Source organism: Mirounga angustirostris, unplaced genomic scaffold (genome assembly GCF_029215605.1).
Source record: "Mirounga angustirostris isolate CCGP_5_RB_7025 unplaced genomic scaffold, mMirAng1.0.hap1 SCAF_16, whole genome shotgun sequence".
Taxonomy (NCBI): Eukaryota; Metazoa; Chordata; class Mammalia; order Carnivora; family Phocidae; genus Mirounga; species Mirounga angustirostris.
Window position 1 is genome coordinate 16,923,522 of NW_026991724.1, and position 17,148 is coordinate 16,940,669.

Genomic DNA, 17,148 nt, shown 5'->3' on the forward strand with positions numbered 1-17,148 from the left:
CCAACGACTGCCCCCTGGCACACAGCTTGACTGCAACTTCACGAGGGGTCCCAAGCCTGAACCACCCAGCTACACCACTGCCGTATTTCTGATCTTCAGAAACTATGTGAGATAAATATTTGTTACTTTAAGGCCACTAAGTTTTGGAGTCATTTGTCATATAGCAATAGATAACTAACACACCCTTGGACCCAGCACTTCTGGGGACTTATCCTCCAAGTACAGAAATATCTCCTACTCTCTAAACTCTCAATATCCAAATATAGTAACTGCTACATCAGTTACATTTTGATAAATCCCTTACTAACCAAAGTTTTAGTGCTCACCCCCAGAAACTTAAGAAACAAATATATTGAGATAATACGGGTTCCCTTGTTATCTGATCTATCTGAACTTGGAAACCAAAGAGTTTGGATAGCACACGTGTGGAAGAACAAATTACAAGGTTATTCACTGTACCATCCTTTATAAGGGCAAAAGATTATAACAGCAAAACTGGGAGGAGTGCTTATTTAATTGTGGCCACACAATGGAAACCCATACAGTTGTAAAAAAAAAAAAAAAAATGCTCTCTCTGCATTAATATAGAAAGATCTCCAGAATATATTGTTTAATGAAAACAAGAGCAAGGTATAAAGTAGTATGCATAATATGCTGTCTTCTTTTATAAGAGAGAAAAAGCAGAATATGGGTTATTTGCTTTTATTTTCATAAAGAAACTCTCAAAAGATTTGCTAGAAAGGAGTGAAAGTGATTACCTCTCTGGGGAAAAGGAGTGGGAACTGGGTGGATGGGGGACAGAAAGGAGAGTAAGATTTTTCACCAACTAACTTTTTTTTTTTAAGATTTGTTTATTTGACACAGAGAAAGAGCACAAGCAGAGGGAGCGGCAGGCAGAGGGAGAAGCAAGCTCCCCACTGAGCAGGGAGCCCGATGTGGGGCTCAATCCCAGGACCCTGGGATCATGACCTGAGCTGAAGGCACACACTTAACCAACTAAGCCACCCAGGTGTCCCACCTATTAACTTTTTATTCTGACCTGTGAACCACATGAATGAATGTATTACCTTTTATTTTTTATTTTTATTTTTTTAAAGATTTTATTTATTTATTTGACAGAGAGAGACACAGTGAGAGAGGGAACACAAGCGGGGGGAGTGGGAGAGGGAAAAGCAGGCTCCCTGTGGAGCAGGGAGCCCGATGCGGGGCTCGATCCCAGGACCCTGGGATCATGACCTGAGCCGAAGGCAGACACTTAACGACTGAGCGCCCCGAATGTATTACCTTTTAAAATCATGAAGATTTCTGGGGCGCCTGGGTTGCTCAGTTGGTTAAGCGACTGCCTTAGGCTCAGGTCATGATCCTGGAGTCCTGGGATTGAGTCCCACATCGGGCTCCCCGCTCAGCAGGGGGTCTGCTTCTCCCTCTGACCCTCCTCCCTCTCATGCTCTCTATCTCTCATTCTCTCTCTCTCAAATAAATAAATAAAATCTTTTAAAAAAAATAAATAAAATCATGAAGATTTCTAATATTGCTGAAAGCACAGCACAATTACCACTCAGCTGAGTTTCTCAAGCAGCATATAAAAATTTAGAATTTATACAACTCAACACCCAAAAAACAAATAATCGAACTAAAAACTGGACAGAAGGGGCGCCTGGGTGGCTCAGTCGTTAAGCTCAGGTCATGATCCCAGGGTCCTGGGATCGAGCCCCGCATCGGGCTCCCTCCTCCACGGGAAGCCTGCTTCTCCCTCTCCCACTTCCCCTGCTTGTGTTCCTGCTTTCACTATCTCTCTCTGTGTCAAATAAATAAATAAAATCTTAAAAAAAATTTTTTTTAAATAAAAAAAATAAAAACTGGACAGAAGACATGAACAAACATTTCTACAAAGAAGATATCCAGATCGCCAATAGACACAAAAAGACACTCAACATCACTCATCACCAGGAAAATGCAAATCAAAACTACAATGATCTATCACCTCACACCTGTCAGAATGGCTACAATAAAAAAATACAAGAAACAACAGGTGTTGGCGAGGATGTGAAGAGAAAAGAACCCTCTTACACTGTTGGTGGGAATGCAAACTGGTGTAGTCACTGTGGAAAACAGTATGGAGGTTCCTCAAAAAATTAAAAATGGAACTACCCTAAAATCCAGTAATCAAACTACAGGGTATTTACCCAAAGAATCCAAAAATACTAATTTGAAAGGATATATGCAACCCTCTGCTTATAGCAGCATTATTTACAATAGCTAAACTGTGAAAGCAGCCCAAGTGTCCATCGATAGATGATTGAATACAGAAGATGTGGTATAGGGGTGCCTGACTGGCTCAGTCAGTGGAGCATGTGACTCCTGATCTCCGAGGGTTCTAAGTCTGAGCCCCATGTTGGGTGTAGAGATTACTTAAAAATAAAATCTTAAAAAAAAAAAAAGATGTGGTATATACACACACACAATGGAGTATGATCCAGCCATAAAAAGAATGAAATCTCGCCATTTGCAGCAACATGGATGGAACTGAAGTATAATGCTAAGTGAAATAAGTCAGTCAGAGAAAGACAAATACCATATGATTTTACTCATATGTGGAATATGTGGAATTTAAGAAATAAAACAAATGAACAAAGGAAAGAGGCAAACCAAGAAACACTTTTTTCCTGAGGATAAAAAGTGCAATTTATTTTTTTAAGATTCTATTTTAATTCCAGTTAGTTAACATAGTGTTACATTAGTTTCAGGTGTAAAATATAATCATTCAACAATTCCATACATCATCTGGTGCTCATCACAAGTGCACTCCTTAATCCCCATCACCCACTCAACCCAGCCCTCCACCCATCTCCCCTCTGGTAACCATCAGTTTGTTCTCTATAGTTAAGAGTGTGTTTCTTGATTTGTTTCTGTCTCTCTTATATTTTCCCTTTGCTTGTTTGTTTTTTTGTTTGTTTCTTAAATTCTACATATGAGTGAAATCATATGGTATTTTTCTCTGACTTATTTCACTTAGCATCTTACTGTCTAGCCCCATCCATACTGTTGCAAATATCAAGATGTCATTCTTTTTTATGGTTGAATAATATTCTATTGTGTATATATACCACATCTTCTTTATCCATTCATCAGTCATTGGACACTTGGGCTGCTTTCGTTTCTTGGCTCTTGTAAATAATGTTGCAATAAACATAAGGGTGCATGTAACCTTTCAAATTAGTGTTCTTATATTCTTTGGGTAAATACCCAGTACTGTGATTGCTGGATCATAAGGTAGTTCTGTTTTTAATTTTTTTTTTAAAGATTTTATTTATTTATTTGAGAGAGAGAATGAGAGACAGAGAGCATGAGAGTCAGAGGGAGAAGCAGACTCCCTGCCGAGCAGGGAGCCCGATGCGGGACTCGATCCTGGGACTCCAGGATCATGATCTGAGCCGAAGGCAGTCGCTTAACTAACCTAGCCACCCAGGCGCCCCTCTATTTTTAATTTTATGAGGAATCTACATACTATTTTCCACAGTGGTTGAACCAGTTTGCATTCCCACCAATGGTGCACAAGGGTTTCTTTTTCTCCACATCCTCCCAACACTTGTTTCTTGTGTTTTTGGGGGCAGTTGAGCTGTATAAGTTCTTTATATATTTTGGCTAACCCTTTATTGAATATGTCATTTGCAAATATCTTCTCCCATTCAGCAGGCTGCCTTTTAGTTTTGTTGATTGTTTCTTTTGCTGTGCAGAAGTTTATTTTGATGAAGTCCCAATAATTTATTTTTGCTTTTATTTCCCTCTCCTCAGGAGACCTATCTAGAAGGATGTTACTACAGTTGATGTCAGAGAAATTACTGCCTGTGCTCTCTTTTAGGACTTTTATGGTTTCATGTCTCACACTTAGGTCTTTTTTTTTTAAAGATTTTTATTTATTTATTTGTCAGAGAGAGAGTGCACAAGCAGGGGGAGTGGCAGGCAGAGGGAGAAGCAGGCTCCCTGCTAAGCAGGGAGCCCGATGCAGGACTCCATCCCAGGACCCCGGGACCAATACCCAAGCCGAAGGCAGCCACTTAACCGACTGAGGCACCCCGGCGTCCCTCACATTCAGGTCTTTAATCAATTTTGAACTTATTTTTGTGTATGGTGCAAAAAAGTGGTCCAGTTTCATTCTTCTGCATATAGCTGTCCAGTTTTCCCAGCACCATTTGTTGTAGAGACATTCTTTTTCCCATTGGATATTCTTTCCTCCTTTGTTGAAGATTAATTGACCATATAATTGTGGGTTTACTTCTGGATTTTCTATTCTGTTCCACTGATCTATTTTTGTGTCAGTACCATATTGTTTTGATTACTACAGCTTTGTAATACAACTTGAAGTCTAGAATTGTGACACCTCCAGCTTCCCCTTTCTTTCTCAAGATTGCTTTGGCTATCCAGAGTCTTTTGCAGTTCCACACGAATTTTAGTATTTTTTGTTCTAATTCTGTGAGAAATGCTGTTGGTATTTTGATAGGGATTGCATTAAATGTGTAGATTGTTTTGGGTAGTATAGACATTTTAATAGTAGTTGTTTTTCCAAGCCACGAGCATGGTATGTCTTTCTTTGTCATCTTCAATCTCTTTCATCAGTGTTTTATAGTTTTCTGAGTACAGGTCTTTCACCTCTTTAGTTAGGTTTATTCCTAGATATCTTATTATTTTGGGTGCAATTGTAAATGGGATTTTTTTCTTAATTTCTCTTTCTGCTGCTTCATTTTTAGTGTATAGAAGTGCAGCAGATTTCTGCACACTGATTTTGTATCCTGTGGATTTTACTGAATTCACTTACGAGTTCTAGCAGTTTTTTGGTGGAGTCTTTTAGGTTTTCTATATAGAATATCATGCCATCTGCAAATAGTGAAAGTTTTATTTCTTCCCCACCAATTCAGATCTCTTTTATTTCTTTCTGTTGTCTGATTGCTGTGGCTAGGATTTCTAGTACTGTGTTAAATAAAAGTGGTAAGAGTGGACATCCATTGAGTATGATGTTCCCTGTAGGTTTTTCATATCCAGCCTTTATTATGTTGAGATATATTCCCTCTAAACCTACTTTGTCGGGGATTTTATCATGAATGGATGTTATACATTATCAAATGCTTTTTCTGCATCTATTGAAATGATCATATGGTTCTCATCCTTTCTCTTACTGACGTAATGTACCACACTGATTGATTTGTGAATCAAAGCACACTTGTAGGGGCGCCTGGGTGGCTCAGTCGTTAAGCGTCTGCCTTCGGTTCAGGTCATGATGGCAGGGTCCTGGGATCGAGCCCCGCATCGGGCTCCCTGCTCAGCGGGAAGCCTGCTTCTCCCTCTCCCACTCCCCCTGCTTGTGTTCCCTCTCTCGCTGTGTCTCTCTCTGTCAAATAAATAAATAAAATCTTCAAAAAAAAAAAAAAAGCACACTTGTAACCCAGGAACAAATCCCACTTGATTGAGATGAATGATTTTTTTTAATGTATTTTTGAATTTGGTTTGGTAGCATTTTTTTGAGAATTTTTCATCTATGCTCATCAGGGATATTGGCCTATAGTTCTCTTTTTTAGTGGTGTCTTTATCTGGTTTTGGTATCAGGGTAATGCTGGTCTCACAGAATGAATTTGGAAGTTTTCCTTACTTTTCTCTTTTTTGGAATAGTTTAAGAATAGTTATTAATTTTCCAAGAAACAGATTCTTAACTATTGAGAACAAACTGATAGTTATCAGAAAGGAGGTGGATGGGGGATGGGTGAAATAGGTGATGGGGTTTAAAGAGTAGGCTTACCATGATAAGCACTGAGTAAAGTACAGAATTGTTGAATCACCATATCGTACACCTGAAACTACTGTAACACTGTATGTTATCTATGCTGGAATTAAAATAAAAAACTTTGGGACGCCTGGGTGACTCAGATGGTTGGGCGTCTGCCTTCGGCTCGGGTCGTGATCCCAGGGTCCTGGGATTGAGCCCCACGTCGGGCTCTGTGCTCAGCGGGGAGCCTGCTTCTCCCTCTCCCTCTGCCTGCCTGTCTGCCTACTTGTGATCTCTCTCTCTCTCTCAAATAAATAAAATCTTTAAAAACAAATAAATTAAAAAATAAAAAACTTAAAAAAATTTAGAAACAATGATAAACATAACTAAAATACTAAAACTTTCAAAGTCATAAGTACTTATATACCATGATTCTCATTAGTTTCTTCTCTGCTTAGTTATCCTAATTGTGCTTCCTACAAATTATCATAGTGCTAATTCTGTGTTCTAATTTATTATAATTATTACTTGGAACATTTATAAAATTTCAGAGCTCAAAAGAAAATACAGATTAGTGGAGTCCTATGTTGGTCTCCACACAATCTCCTGGTGAGTTACCAAACAAGACTGCAGACCCCACCATAGATCTATCAAATCAGAACTCTGCTGAGGTGGGGCATGGGGGGGGGGGGGGGCGCGGGGCCAGACCTCACAAACTCTAGTTAAAACAAAACAAAAACAAAAGAACAAAATATTCCTGGGCTGATACTGACACAATCCCTGCCCCCTTGGACATACATGAGGGAACTAGGATTCAAAGAGACGAAGGAACCTTTAAAAAGATCTAAGAGCAGTGGAAACTAGAACTACCACTTGAACACTCATCTTGGAACCCTAAGTCTAGTCTTCCTTTTTCAACTCCTGGTGCCCCAGCTGACAGTGAAGGACCCAAAAGAAAAAGGATGTACTATAACTTCATGTATACTCAAAGTTTCCCTTTTGTCAAAATGGGATTCAAACTAACTTGGAGTAAGTTCGTCCTTTCCTTTTACCAATGTCTACTTAGGTTTTGTTTCTCCTCTTTTCATTTTTCAGTGGTGGAAGACAACTGTACATTTGGCTGATGGCTTGTAAAATATTTTGCATGTTTTATACTTTTCCCAGAACAGGAGAGTAAGCTTTCTGTCCCTGAAACTGGCAGTAGACTAGAACAGGGGTTGTGAAACTATGACCTATGGGCCAAATGCAGCCTAGTACCTGTTTTTGTACATAAAGTTTTATTGACACATGGCCACACCTCTCCATTTTCATAGTGTCTACCACTGTTCTCTTGCTGCAACTGCACAGTCAAGGAGTTGTGACACTATCTGGCCCTTTGCAGAAAAAGTTTGCTGATCCTATTCTAAAATCATGAAAATTATTCTCTGTCATTAAGGACGGAGATGGTAATAAGAATCTCTTTTTAGTTATGTTGTGTTGATGACTATCATGACAGTCAGTTCTTCTGGTGGAGGTGATAATTAGCAACAAATAACTAAATGGTAGGGAGGAGAAACACAAAACCAACAAACAAAAGATCTGCAAGCTAGATATCCAGGGCCTGACTGCATGATAAATATTATAAATACATGAAATGGGGGAACCACCTTGGCTCTGAATGGTGACCACTGAGACCTTGCCCTGCCTCTCAACCTACCTGTTCTGCCAGCCAGGCAATGTGCTTGACCTCCTTGCTGCCTCCTGCCGTCCTGGTTGCACCAAGCATGGCATTGAGTTCAGCCAGTACCTGTGGGAGGAGAGCCATTATGTTGGTGTGGAGAGCTACGAACCAGGAATGTGCTGTGGCTGTATCCTTGCAGCGTAGGATCAGCGTGTTCCTGCTATCAGGAGAATGGAGTTCTATCAATCTGTGTGGAAAAAGAAAAAAAAAAGGTAAGCTAGATCGGAAGCCACCAAACCTGCCAGAGTGTAACATACATAACTGGAAATCTATTTTAATTTTACATTCCAGAATAGAGATACTTTCTCTTAATTCCTTAGGGCCCAATTTCAGAGAAAACCACATATGGAAAGATAATCATCAGAAAGACTAACTGCTGGGTCTGCTGTTTCAGTGTGTTAATTTAATGATCTCAAATGAAGGAACCTATTGTATGGTCTATAGTAAAACACCTCACTTTGCTTTAATTTCCATGTCAAAAAAATGGAAAGCATGCTTGTTGAATGTCATAGGCACGTTGTAAAGAAGGAACTGATATTTTTTTAAATACTTAGAAAATTCTGGTATAAGGTATTGCTAGGTAAATAAATCTGACTGCCAAAGAGTGAACTGAAATTTCCACCATGTGGAATAAAGAAAAAATAACTAAAGAATATGATTCCTTATGAAAATCTAAAACTTGGTTTTTAGGGCCTGGGTAGCATTATCTGATTAAATCATCCACTCAGTCATAGTAGAAAAAGAGTTAAGAGAGGGACGCCTGGGTGGCTCAGTTGGTTAAGCGACTGCCTTCGGCTCAGGTCATGATCCTGGAGTCCCGGGATCGAGTCCCGCATCGGGCTCCCTGCTCGGCAGGGAGTCTGCTTCTCCCTCTGATCCTCCCCCTCTCATGCTCTCTGTCTCCCATTCTCTCTCTCAGATAAATAAATAAAAAATCTTTAAAAAAAAAAAAAAGTTAAGAGATCTTCAGTCCTATGACTGTTATTTGTTAATGCTTTTTTTTTTTTAATTTATTTATTTATTTATTTGAGACAGAGAGAATGAAAGAGAGGGAGCACATGAGAGGGGGGAGGGTCAGAGGGAGAAGCAGACTCCCCGCCGAGCAGGGAGCCCGATGCGGGACTCGATCCCGGGACTCCAGGATCATGACCTGAGCCGAAGGCAGTCGCTTAACCAACTGAGCCACCCAGGCGCCCATGTTATTTGTTAATGCTTAACTGAGAACAACCCAAACTTCAAAAGTCACCTTTAGGAATTTGCTAAATTTCTTTACAAGTACATTAAACAAATTTCTTAGAAAGCAATTTATTGGGTGCTCTTTTCTGTTTTGGTCAAAGTTTTTGCCAAGATGAGTTTAAAAAGTGAAATAAATAAATTAACATATATACACTTCTGTGTTCTAACAGTGAACATATGTATCTTTCAAAAAGGAAAAAAGATAAAGCTCTTAGAAGTGTTTTTCATGGTAGGCTAGAAAGTGACAAACTGCCACTGACCAGGTACAGATCTTTTCATTATTCATCTTTCTGAAGACAGTTTTTGCTGCCTTGAAGCAAGGTCATGAGATCCTGCACCACCTGTCGAAGATAAGCAGTTTACATGGATACTAGCATGCCTGCCTTGAAACTTGCGCCCCTCCCTCTTGCTACTTTTCTAAACCCTTTATGATTCCAAGTATTTCAATTTGCCATATTTAGTATAGCAAATATTCACTGTCATTTCAACTCTGGTCAGTCTATCATTTCTTAAGTAAACATTTATTGAGCACTTACTAGGTGCCAGCCACAGTGAGACACTGACATTGGAGATACAGTGGTGAAAAAAATAGTCTTTACCTTCATTGGACCTGTCGTCCGATGGGGAAGGCAGAAATTTAACAATTAATATAATTACAGGTTATAAAAAGTGCTCGTATAAAGGACTGTGATAACTACTATGAAGTTCTTGTCTAAAGGAAGCAAGGTGGTAGGGGCAAAGCAGGACTGCAATGGAGGCCTCTCTATCTCTGAGGCACACTTACCCAGCTAGTGTCATGCTTTGAAACAGGTTACAAACACATCTATCTCATACTTATCAACTCACCTATCTAGTCACCTGCCCTCCCACTGAAATTAGTCACCTAGCTACCTGAAAGGCTAGCCACCAGTTTATCCATGTTTTATATGCCTTCAAAGTTCTAGGGCAATAGCCAAAAGGCCAAAAAATTCTAGAAAATAGCCACAACATAAAATAAGATCTGGGAACAGTCTTAAGCCCATAGAAAGCTCATATTAGTCAGAAAAAAATCTTTAGATAGTAAGTCATAAGCAATTTGAGCTATTTGCTTTTGTTTTGTTCTTCCATGCTGGGTGCGAAACCTGCTTAAGATTCTCTCTCTCTCTCTCTCCCTCTCTCCCCCCACAAAAAAGGTAAAAACCACCTAAATGGCCACCGATGGAATGGATAACCAAATTGTGGTAGTATACCAAGAATGGAATATTATGCAGCCTTAAAAAGGAAGGAAATTCTGGCACATGCTACAACATGAGTGAACCTTGAAGACATTATGCTAAGTGAAACAAGCCAGTCACTAAAAGAGAAATATTGTATGAGTCTGCTTATATGAAGTATCTAGAGTATTCAAACTCATAGAAACAAAAATTAGAATGGTAGTTGCCAGGGGTTAGGAGGACAGGGGAATAGGGAGTTGTTGTTTAATGGGTATGGAGTTTTAGTTTTGCAAGATGAAAAATTTCTGGAGATTGTTGCACAAATATACTTAATACTACTTAACTATACACTTAAAAATCGTTAAGATGGTAAATTTTATGTTATGCATATTTTACCACAAATAAAAATTGTAATATAAATTAGAAATAATCTTATGGTGGGATGTAAGATGGATTACAGTAGAAAGAGATATGGCCTGGGGAAATTTAACTGGACCCAAAAAGGATGAAACTACAGAGAGCTTACCAGTGGGATAGACTCTTATGCAGGAGGAATTCCTCCATCCTAAAAGCCCAGCAAAAGTAGAAAGAGGAAGATGAACAAATAGCTTAATATTCATATTAACCTTTATTTAGTCCTCTGTGTTATTTTATCATATCTATTCTTTTTTATGTTATTTTTCACTATATCAATTGTTGCTGCCATGATCCTTAAGATACCTATTGGTTAAAAAATTGGTTATATTCTCTGGAAGAAAACAGCTATTCATTTGTTCTGGGAAGATTTAAAATGGTACATTACACTCAGTAACAATAAAATATCACGCTAAAAGACAGAATCATTTCTGTGCTAATTCTTTTAATGAGTTAATAATTGTATTATATAGAGCAACTGCTCAAATAATCATTAAAGTAGCGAAACTTATTATTTTTTTTTAAAGATTTTATTTATTTATTTGACAGAGAGAGACACAGTGAGAGAGGGAACGTAAGCAGGGGGAGTGGGGGAGGGAGAAGCAGGCTTCCCGCCGAGCAGGGAGCCCAATGTGGGACTCGATCCCAGGATCCTGGGATCATGACCTGAGCCGAAGGCAGACGCTTAACGACTGAGCCACCCAGGCGCCCAGTAGCGAAACTTATTTTAAAGTTACTTAATGATAAGTAGTTATCTATAAAATTCAAGGCTAGATTATTAGATAATGTGTGAAAGCAAGTTGTTTATTTTATTTCTTACACTAATCTTAAGAAGAAAAAGTATTTCCAGTATTTCTAGAACTTCCTATGTAACACAGCAATTGAGCACACACATTTAGTCTACTCCTTCCTGAAATCCCACTAAAAACAGTTAAAGGGGATTTTAAAAAAATTTATATATATATATATTTTAAAGATTTTATTTATTTATTTGACAGAGAGAGCAAGAGCAGGAAAACAATCAGGGGGAGTAGGAGAGGGAGAAGCAGACTCCCCACTGAGCAGGAAGCCCAATGCAGGGCTTGATCCCAGGACCCTGAGATCATGACCTGAGGCGAAGGCAGACGCTTAACGACTGAGCTACCCAGGCGCCCCTTAAAGGGGATTTTTGAAAAACTTAATGGACTTTTTCTTTTAGCAGTATTAGGTTTACATAAAAAAACTGAGTAAGAAGTACGGGGAACTACCAAACACCCTTCCCTGCCTCTCCACAATACACCCTATTATTAACATCTTGCATTAGTGTGGTCCATTTGTTACAGCTGATGAGCCAGCCAATATTGATATAATATTATTTACTAAAATCCCAGGTCACTCTTTGTGTTGTATATTCTGAGTTTTGACAAATGTATGCCATATATCTACCATTACTGTATTCCACAGAATCATAATTTCACTGCTCTAAAAATCCCGTGATCCACCTATTGATCCTCCATCACTCAGGCCCTGGCCCTGACTCCTAGCAACTACTAATCATTTTACTGTCTCCATGGAATCATATAGTATGTCACTTTCTCAGACTGGCTTCTTTCACTTAGCAATATGCATTTAAGGTTCCTCCATGTCTTTTGTGGCTTGGGAGCTCATTTCTTTTTCTTTTTCTTATAAAAAGATCTACGATTTATTATTTTTTTAATTTAAATTGAATTAATTAACCTATAATGTATTATTGGTTTATTTGACAGAGAGAGAGACAGCAAGAGAGGGAACACAAGCAGGAAGAGTGTGAGAGGGAGAAGCACGCTTCCCGCCGAGCAGTAAGCCGTGCGGGGCACGATCCCAGGACCCCGGGATCATGACCTGAGCCGAAGGCAGATGCTTAACGACTGAGCCACCCAGGCGCCCCATGTATTATTGGTTTAAGAGGTCAGGTCTGTGATTCATCAATCTTATATAATACCCAGTGGTCATTACCACACATACCCTCCCCAGTGTCCATCACCCATTTACCTCATCCTTCCACCCCCTCCCCTCCAGCAACCCTCAGTTTGTTTCCTATGAGTAAGAGTCTCTTATGGTTTGTCTCCCTCTCTGGTTTCATCTTGTTTCATTTTTTCCTCTCTTCCCCTATGATCCTCTGCCTTGTTTCTTAAATTCCACATATCAGTAAGATCATACGATAATTGTCTTTTTCAGATTGACTTATTTCGCTTAGTATAATACCCTCTAGTTCCATCCACGTTGTTGCAAATGGCAAGATTTCAGTTTTTGATGGCTGCGTAATATTCCAGTGTGTGTGTGTGTGTGTGTGTGTGTATACCACATCTTCATCCATTCATCTGTCGATGGACATCTGGGCTCTTTCCATAGTTTGGCTATTGTGGACATTGCTGCTATAAACATCGGGGTGCAGGTGCCCCTTTGGATCACTACATTTGTATCTTTGGGGTAAATACCCAGTAGTGCAATTGCTGGATCATATGGTAGCTCTATTTTCAACTTTTTGAGGAACCTCCACACTGTTTTCCAGAGTGGCTGCACCAGCTTGCATTCCCACCAACAATGTAGGAGGGTTCCCCTTTCTCTGCATCCCCGCCAACATCTGTCATTTCCTGACTTGTTAATTTTAGCCATTTTGACTGGTGTGAGGTGGTATCTCTTTGTGGTTTTAATTTGTATTTCCCCGATGCCAAGTGATGTTGAGAACTTTTTCATGTGTCTGTTGGCCATCTGGATGTCTTCTTTGCATAAATGTCTGTTCATGTCTTCTGCCCATTTCTTGATTGGATTATTTATTCTTTGGGTGTTGAGTTTGGTAAGTTCTTTATAGATTTTGGATACTAGACCTTTATCTGATATGTCATTTGCAAATTTTTTCTCCCATTCTGTCAGTTGTCTTTTGGTTTTGTTGACTGTTTCCTTTGCTGTGCAAAAGCTTTTTATCTTGATGAAGTCCCAATAGTTCATTTCTGCCTTTGCTTCCCTTGCCTTTGGAGACATGTCTAGCAAGAAGTTGCTGCGGCTGAGGTCACAGAGGTTGCTGCCTGTGTTCTCCTAGAGGATTTTGATGGATTTCTGTCTCACATTTACGTCTTTCAACCATTTTGAGTCTATTTTTGTGTATGGTGTAAGGAAATGGTCAAGGTCCAGTTTCATTCTTCTGCATGTGGCTGTCCAATTTTCCCAACATCATTTGTTGAAGATACTTTTTTCCATTGGACAGTCTTTCCTGCTTTGTCAAAGATTTGTTGACCATAGAGTTGAGGGTCCATTTCTGGGTTCTCTATTCTGTTCCATTGATCTATGTGTCTGTTTTTGTGCCAGTACCATACTGTCTTAATGATGACAGCTTTGTAATAGAGCTTGAAGTCTGGAATTGTGATGCCACCGGCTTTGCTTTTCTTTTTCAACATTCTTATGGTTATTCGGGGTCTTTTCTGGTTCCATATAAATTTTAGGATTATTTGTTCCAGTTCTATGAAAAACTTTGATGGTATTTTGATAGGGATTGCATTGAATGTGTAGATTGCTCTAAGTAGCATAGACATTTTAACAATATTTGTTCTTCTAACCCATGAGCATGGAACATTTTTCCATTTCTTTGTGTCTTCCTCAATTTCTTTCATGAGTATTCTATATTTACTGAGTGAGAGCTCATTTCTTTTTATTGCTGAATAATATTTCCTTGTCTGTATGTACCAGTTTTTTATCCATTCACCTACTGAAAGACTTCTTGGCTGCTTTCAAGTTTTGGCAATTATGAATAAAGCTTCTATAAATATTTATGTGCAGGTCTTTGTGTGAATGTAAGTTTTCAACTCTTTACAGGTAAATGCCAAGGAGCACAAGTGCTAGGTCATATGGTAAGACTACGTTTAGCTTTATAAGAAACTGCCAAATTGTTTTCCAAAGTTGCTGTACCATTCTTCATTTCCACCAACAATGAATAAGAGTTCCTGTTGCTCTGCATTCCTCTACAGCATTTGGTGCTGTAGGTGTTTTGGATTTTGGCCATTCTAATATGCATATAGTGGTATCTCATTATTTTAATTTGCAATTCCCTAATGATATGTGATGTTGAGCACCTTTCATATTCTTATTTGCCATATGTATTTCTTCTTTGTTGAGGTGTCTGTTCAGATCTATTGCCCATTTTTAATTTGGTTGGTTTGTTATTGTTGAGTTTTAAGAATTCTTTGTATATTTTGGGTACCAGTTCTTTATCTGATAAGTATTTTACAAAGATTTTTCTCCCAGCTGTGGCTTGTCTTTTCATTCTCTTAACAGTGTGTGATGGTTAATTTTATGTGTCAACTGAAATGGGCTAAGGGATGCCTAGATACCTGGCAAAACAATATTTCTGGGTATGTCTATGAGGGTTTTTCTGGAAGAAATTAGCATTATCAAAAGACAATAAAGAAAATGGCCTTTGCCAATTCGAGTGGGCATCATCCAATCTGCTCAGGGTATGAATATAACAAAAAAGTGGAAGAAGGGTGAATCTGCTCTTTGCTTGAGTTGGGACATCCATCTTCTCCTGCTCTTGCACACTAGCACTCTTGGTTCTTGGGCCTTTGAACTCAGACTATATTATACCACTGGCTTTCCTGGTTCTCCAGCTTACAGAGAGCAGATCATGGGATTGGCCTTCATAATGGCATAAGCCAATTCCTATAATCTCTCTCTCTATCCATCTACCCATCCATCCATTCATCCATCTATCCATCCATCTATCCTACTGGTTCTGTTTTCCTGGAGACCCTGTTATACAGTGTCTTTTACAGAGCAGTTTTTAATTTTCTTTAAGTTCAACTTTTTTTTAATCAAATTTTTCTTTTATGTATTCTGCTTTTGATGTATCTAAGAAGTCATCAGCAAACTTTAAAGGGGATTGGTTGATTGATTTGATTTTTTTAAAAATATTTTATTCATTTATTTGTCAGAGAGAGAGAGCACAAGCGGGGGGCAGGGCACGGCAGGCAGAGTGAGAAGCAGGCTCCCTGCTGAGCAAGGACGCTGATGCAGGACTTGATCCCAGGACCCTGGGATCATGACCTGAGCCAAAGGCAGAGGATTAACCAACTGAGCCACCCAGGCGTCCCTTGATTGATTTGATTTTAAATAATCTCTACCCCCAATGTGGGGCTCAAACTTATAACCCCGAGATCAAGAGTCACATGCTCTACCAACTGGGCCAGAAGCCAGGTGCCCCTAAAGAGGACTTTCTTTTTTTTTTTTTTTTAAGATTTTATTTATTTATTTGAGAGAGAATGAGAGAGAGCACAAGAAGGGGGAGGGTCAGAGGGAGAAGCAGACTCCCTGCCAAGCAGGGAGCCCGATGCGGGACTCGATCCCGGGACTCCAGGATCATGACCTGAGCCGAAGGCAGTCGCTTAACCAACTGAGCCACCCAGGCGCCCAAGAGGACTTTCAAGAAGCATAATCTTACAAGAGAGAACAGGAGAAAAGCAACTACAACAAAATTTTGGAAGGCGGCAAGCAGACAGAGAGTTAAATGACTTAGCAGACCTAAGAAAAGTGGGGAGTAAAATCCCAGTCAATCCATGTTGCAGAATCCTGAAGGGGATGGGGAATTAGAGGCACCAGTTACCTCTGGGAGTAGGAGTAAAGCACACAGCTAAAATAAAGAAGCTGGCTGCAAGTCTGTTCCAGCATTCCCCACGCCCAGCAGCCAGTGACTGCCCCACCCTCAACCCAGACAAAGATTCATATCCACCCTCATCCCACTGAACTGAGTAGAAGAGCCAGTGATATCCCTAATTCAGTCCCTATATCAGGCTAGTTGTTTGGGGCTATTTATTTCCACCTGGTTGTTTTGCACTGTAACCAGCTTAACATCCTTTAAACACATGCTAAAAAGTTCAGTCGCAAAACCATGAGAAATTTCTTTCACTCCTCCTACTGACCTACTTAGTACTAAAGATAGGTATCTGTTCATCCTTCCCTAGGCACAAAACGTTCCACCTTCTGAAAAAGCCTTTACACTTCATACTCTTTCTGGGACAGTCTCTCAGACTCCCCTGACATAGTCTGAACTCTGAAAATCCTGATGTCAAGGATCCTAATGGAATGGAAGATAAATGGAAGAATGGAAAATAAATCTGTTACAAAATAAAACTAAACTAAACCTGATTAAACAGATACTGGGACCATTAAGCTGGAAAAAGATGAAAACTGACAGTAAATTAGTTCACAAGGCAGGAGCACCAATTTTTCATGAAAAGAGAAATTTAAGTGTTTCTTAAGAAGGGACTGTGAAATAGAAAACTAACTAACAAGAAACTGAAAGGAAACTCCAAAACAGAACTGATGATTCTAGGATCCAGAAGACTTTGCCTTTGGAGAAGGAGCCCTAAAACTTTGATAAAGGGGACAAAGTATTTCAGAAAGTCTACTGCTGTTCTAAAAGAAAAATTCAAATGGAAACTCTGCTAATAAAAATTTAAAGGCAGTCTGCTAGTAATTGTTTGGGCTCACAGGAGAGAGGAGACAGCTACAGTGTGAAGAGTTTTGGCCTCTAATCAAACCACTGAGGATTTCTGAGAAATGTAAGTACATTTTGATCAGATTAATCAAATCAATGTTTAGGTACACTGGAACATAGGATTCTGTAAGTTTAGCCTGTTTATATCTTCTTTTAGTAGTCTTTGACACAACTTATATATTTAATAATAATCATACTGTTTTATATGCCATAAAGCCAAAATTTACCTTTTACATGAAAATAGCCAATGTGAAGATGACCAAGACTTTGTGAACCAGTTCAAGCTAATAGCTAATATTTCTGGAAAGCAGCATTTAAGAAC

At 39.3% G+C, this 17,148-nt stretch overlaps 1 protein-coding gene across 2 annotated transcripts in view; it reads right to left on the reverse strand.

Annotated features, from left to right (window-relative positions):
• SNTB2 (syntrophin beta 2) overlaps positions 1–17,148 on the reverse strand; it is a 110,743-nt gene that overhangs the window by 41,090 nt on the left and 52,505 nt on the right. For both annotated transcript variants that reach the window (XR_010408143.1, XM_045890836.3), the window contains exon 3: positions 7,455–7,665. Coding sequence is in view for 1 of the 2 variants with exons in the window: in XM_045890836.3 (XP_045746792.1) it covers positions 7,455–7,665 (211 nt within the window). In the remaining variant the exon portion in view is untranslated. The remainder of the gene's footprint in view (positions 1–7,454; positions 7,666–17,148) is intronic.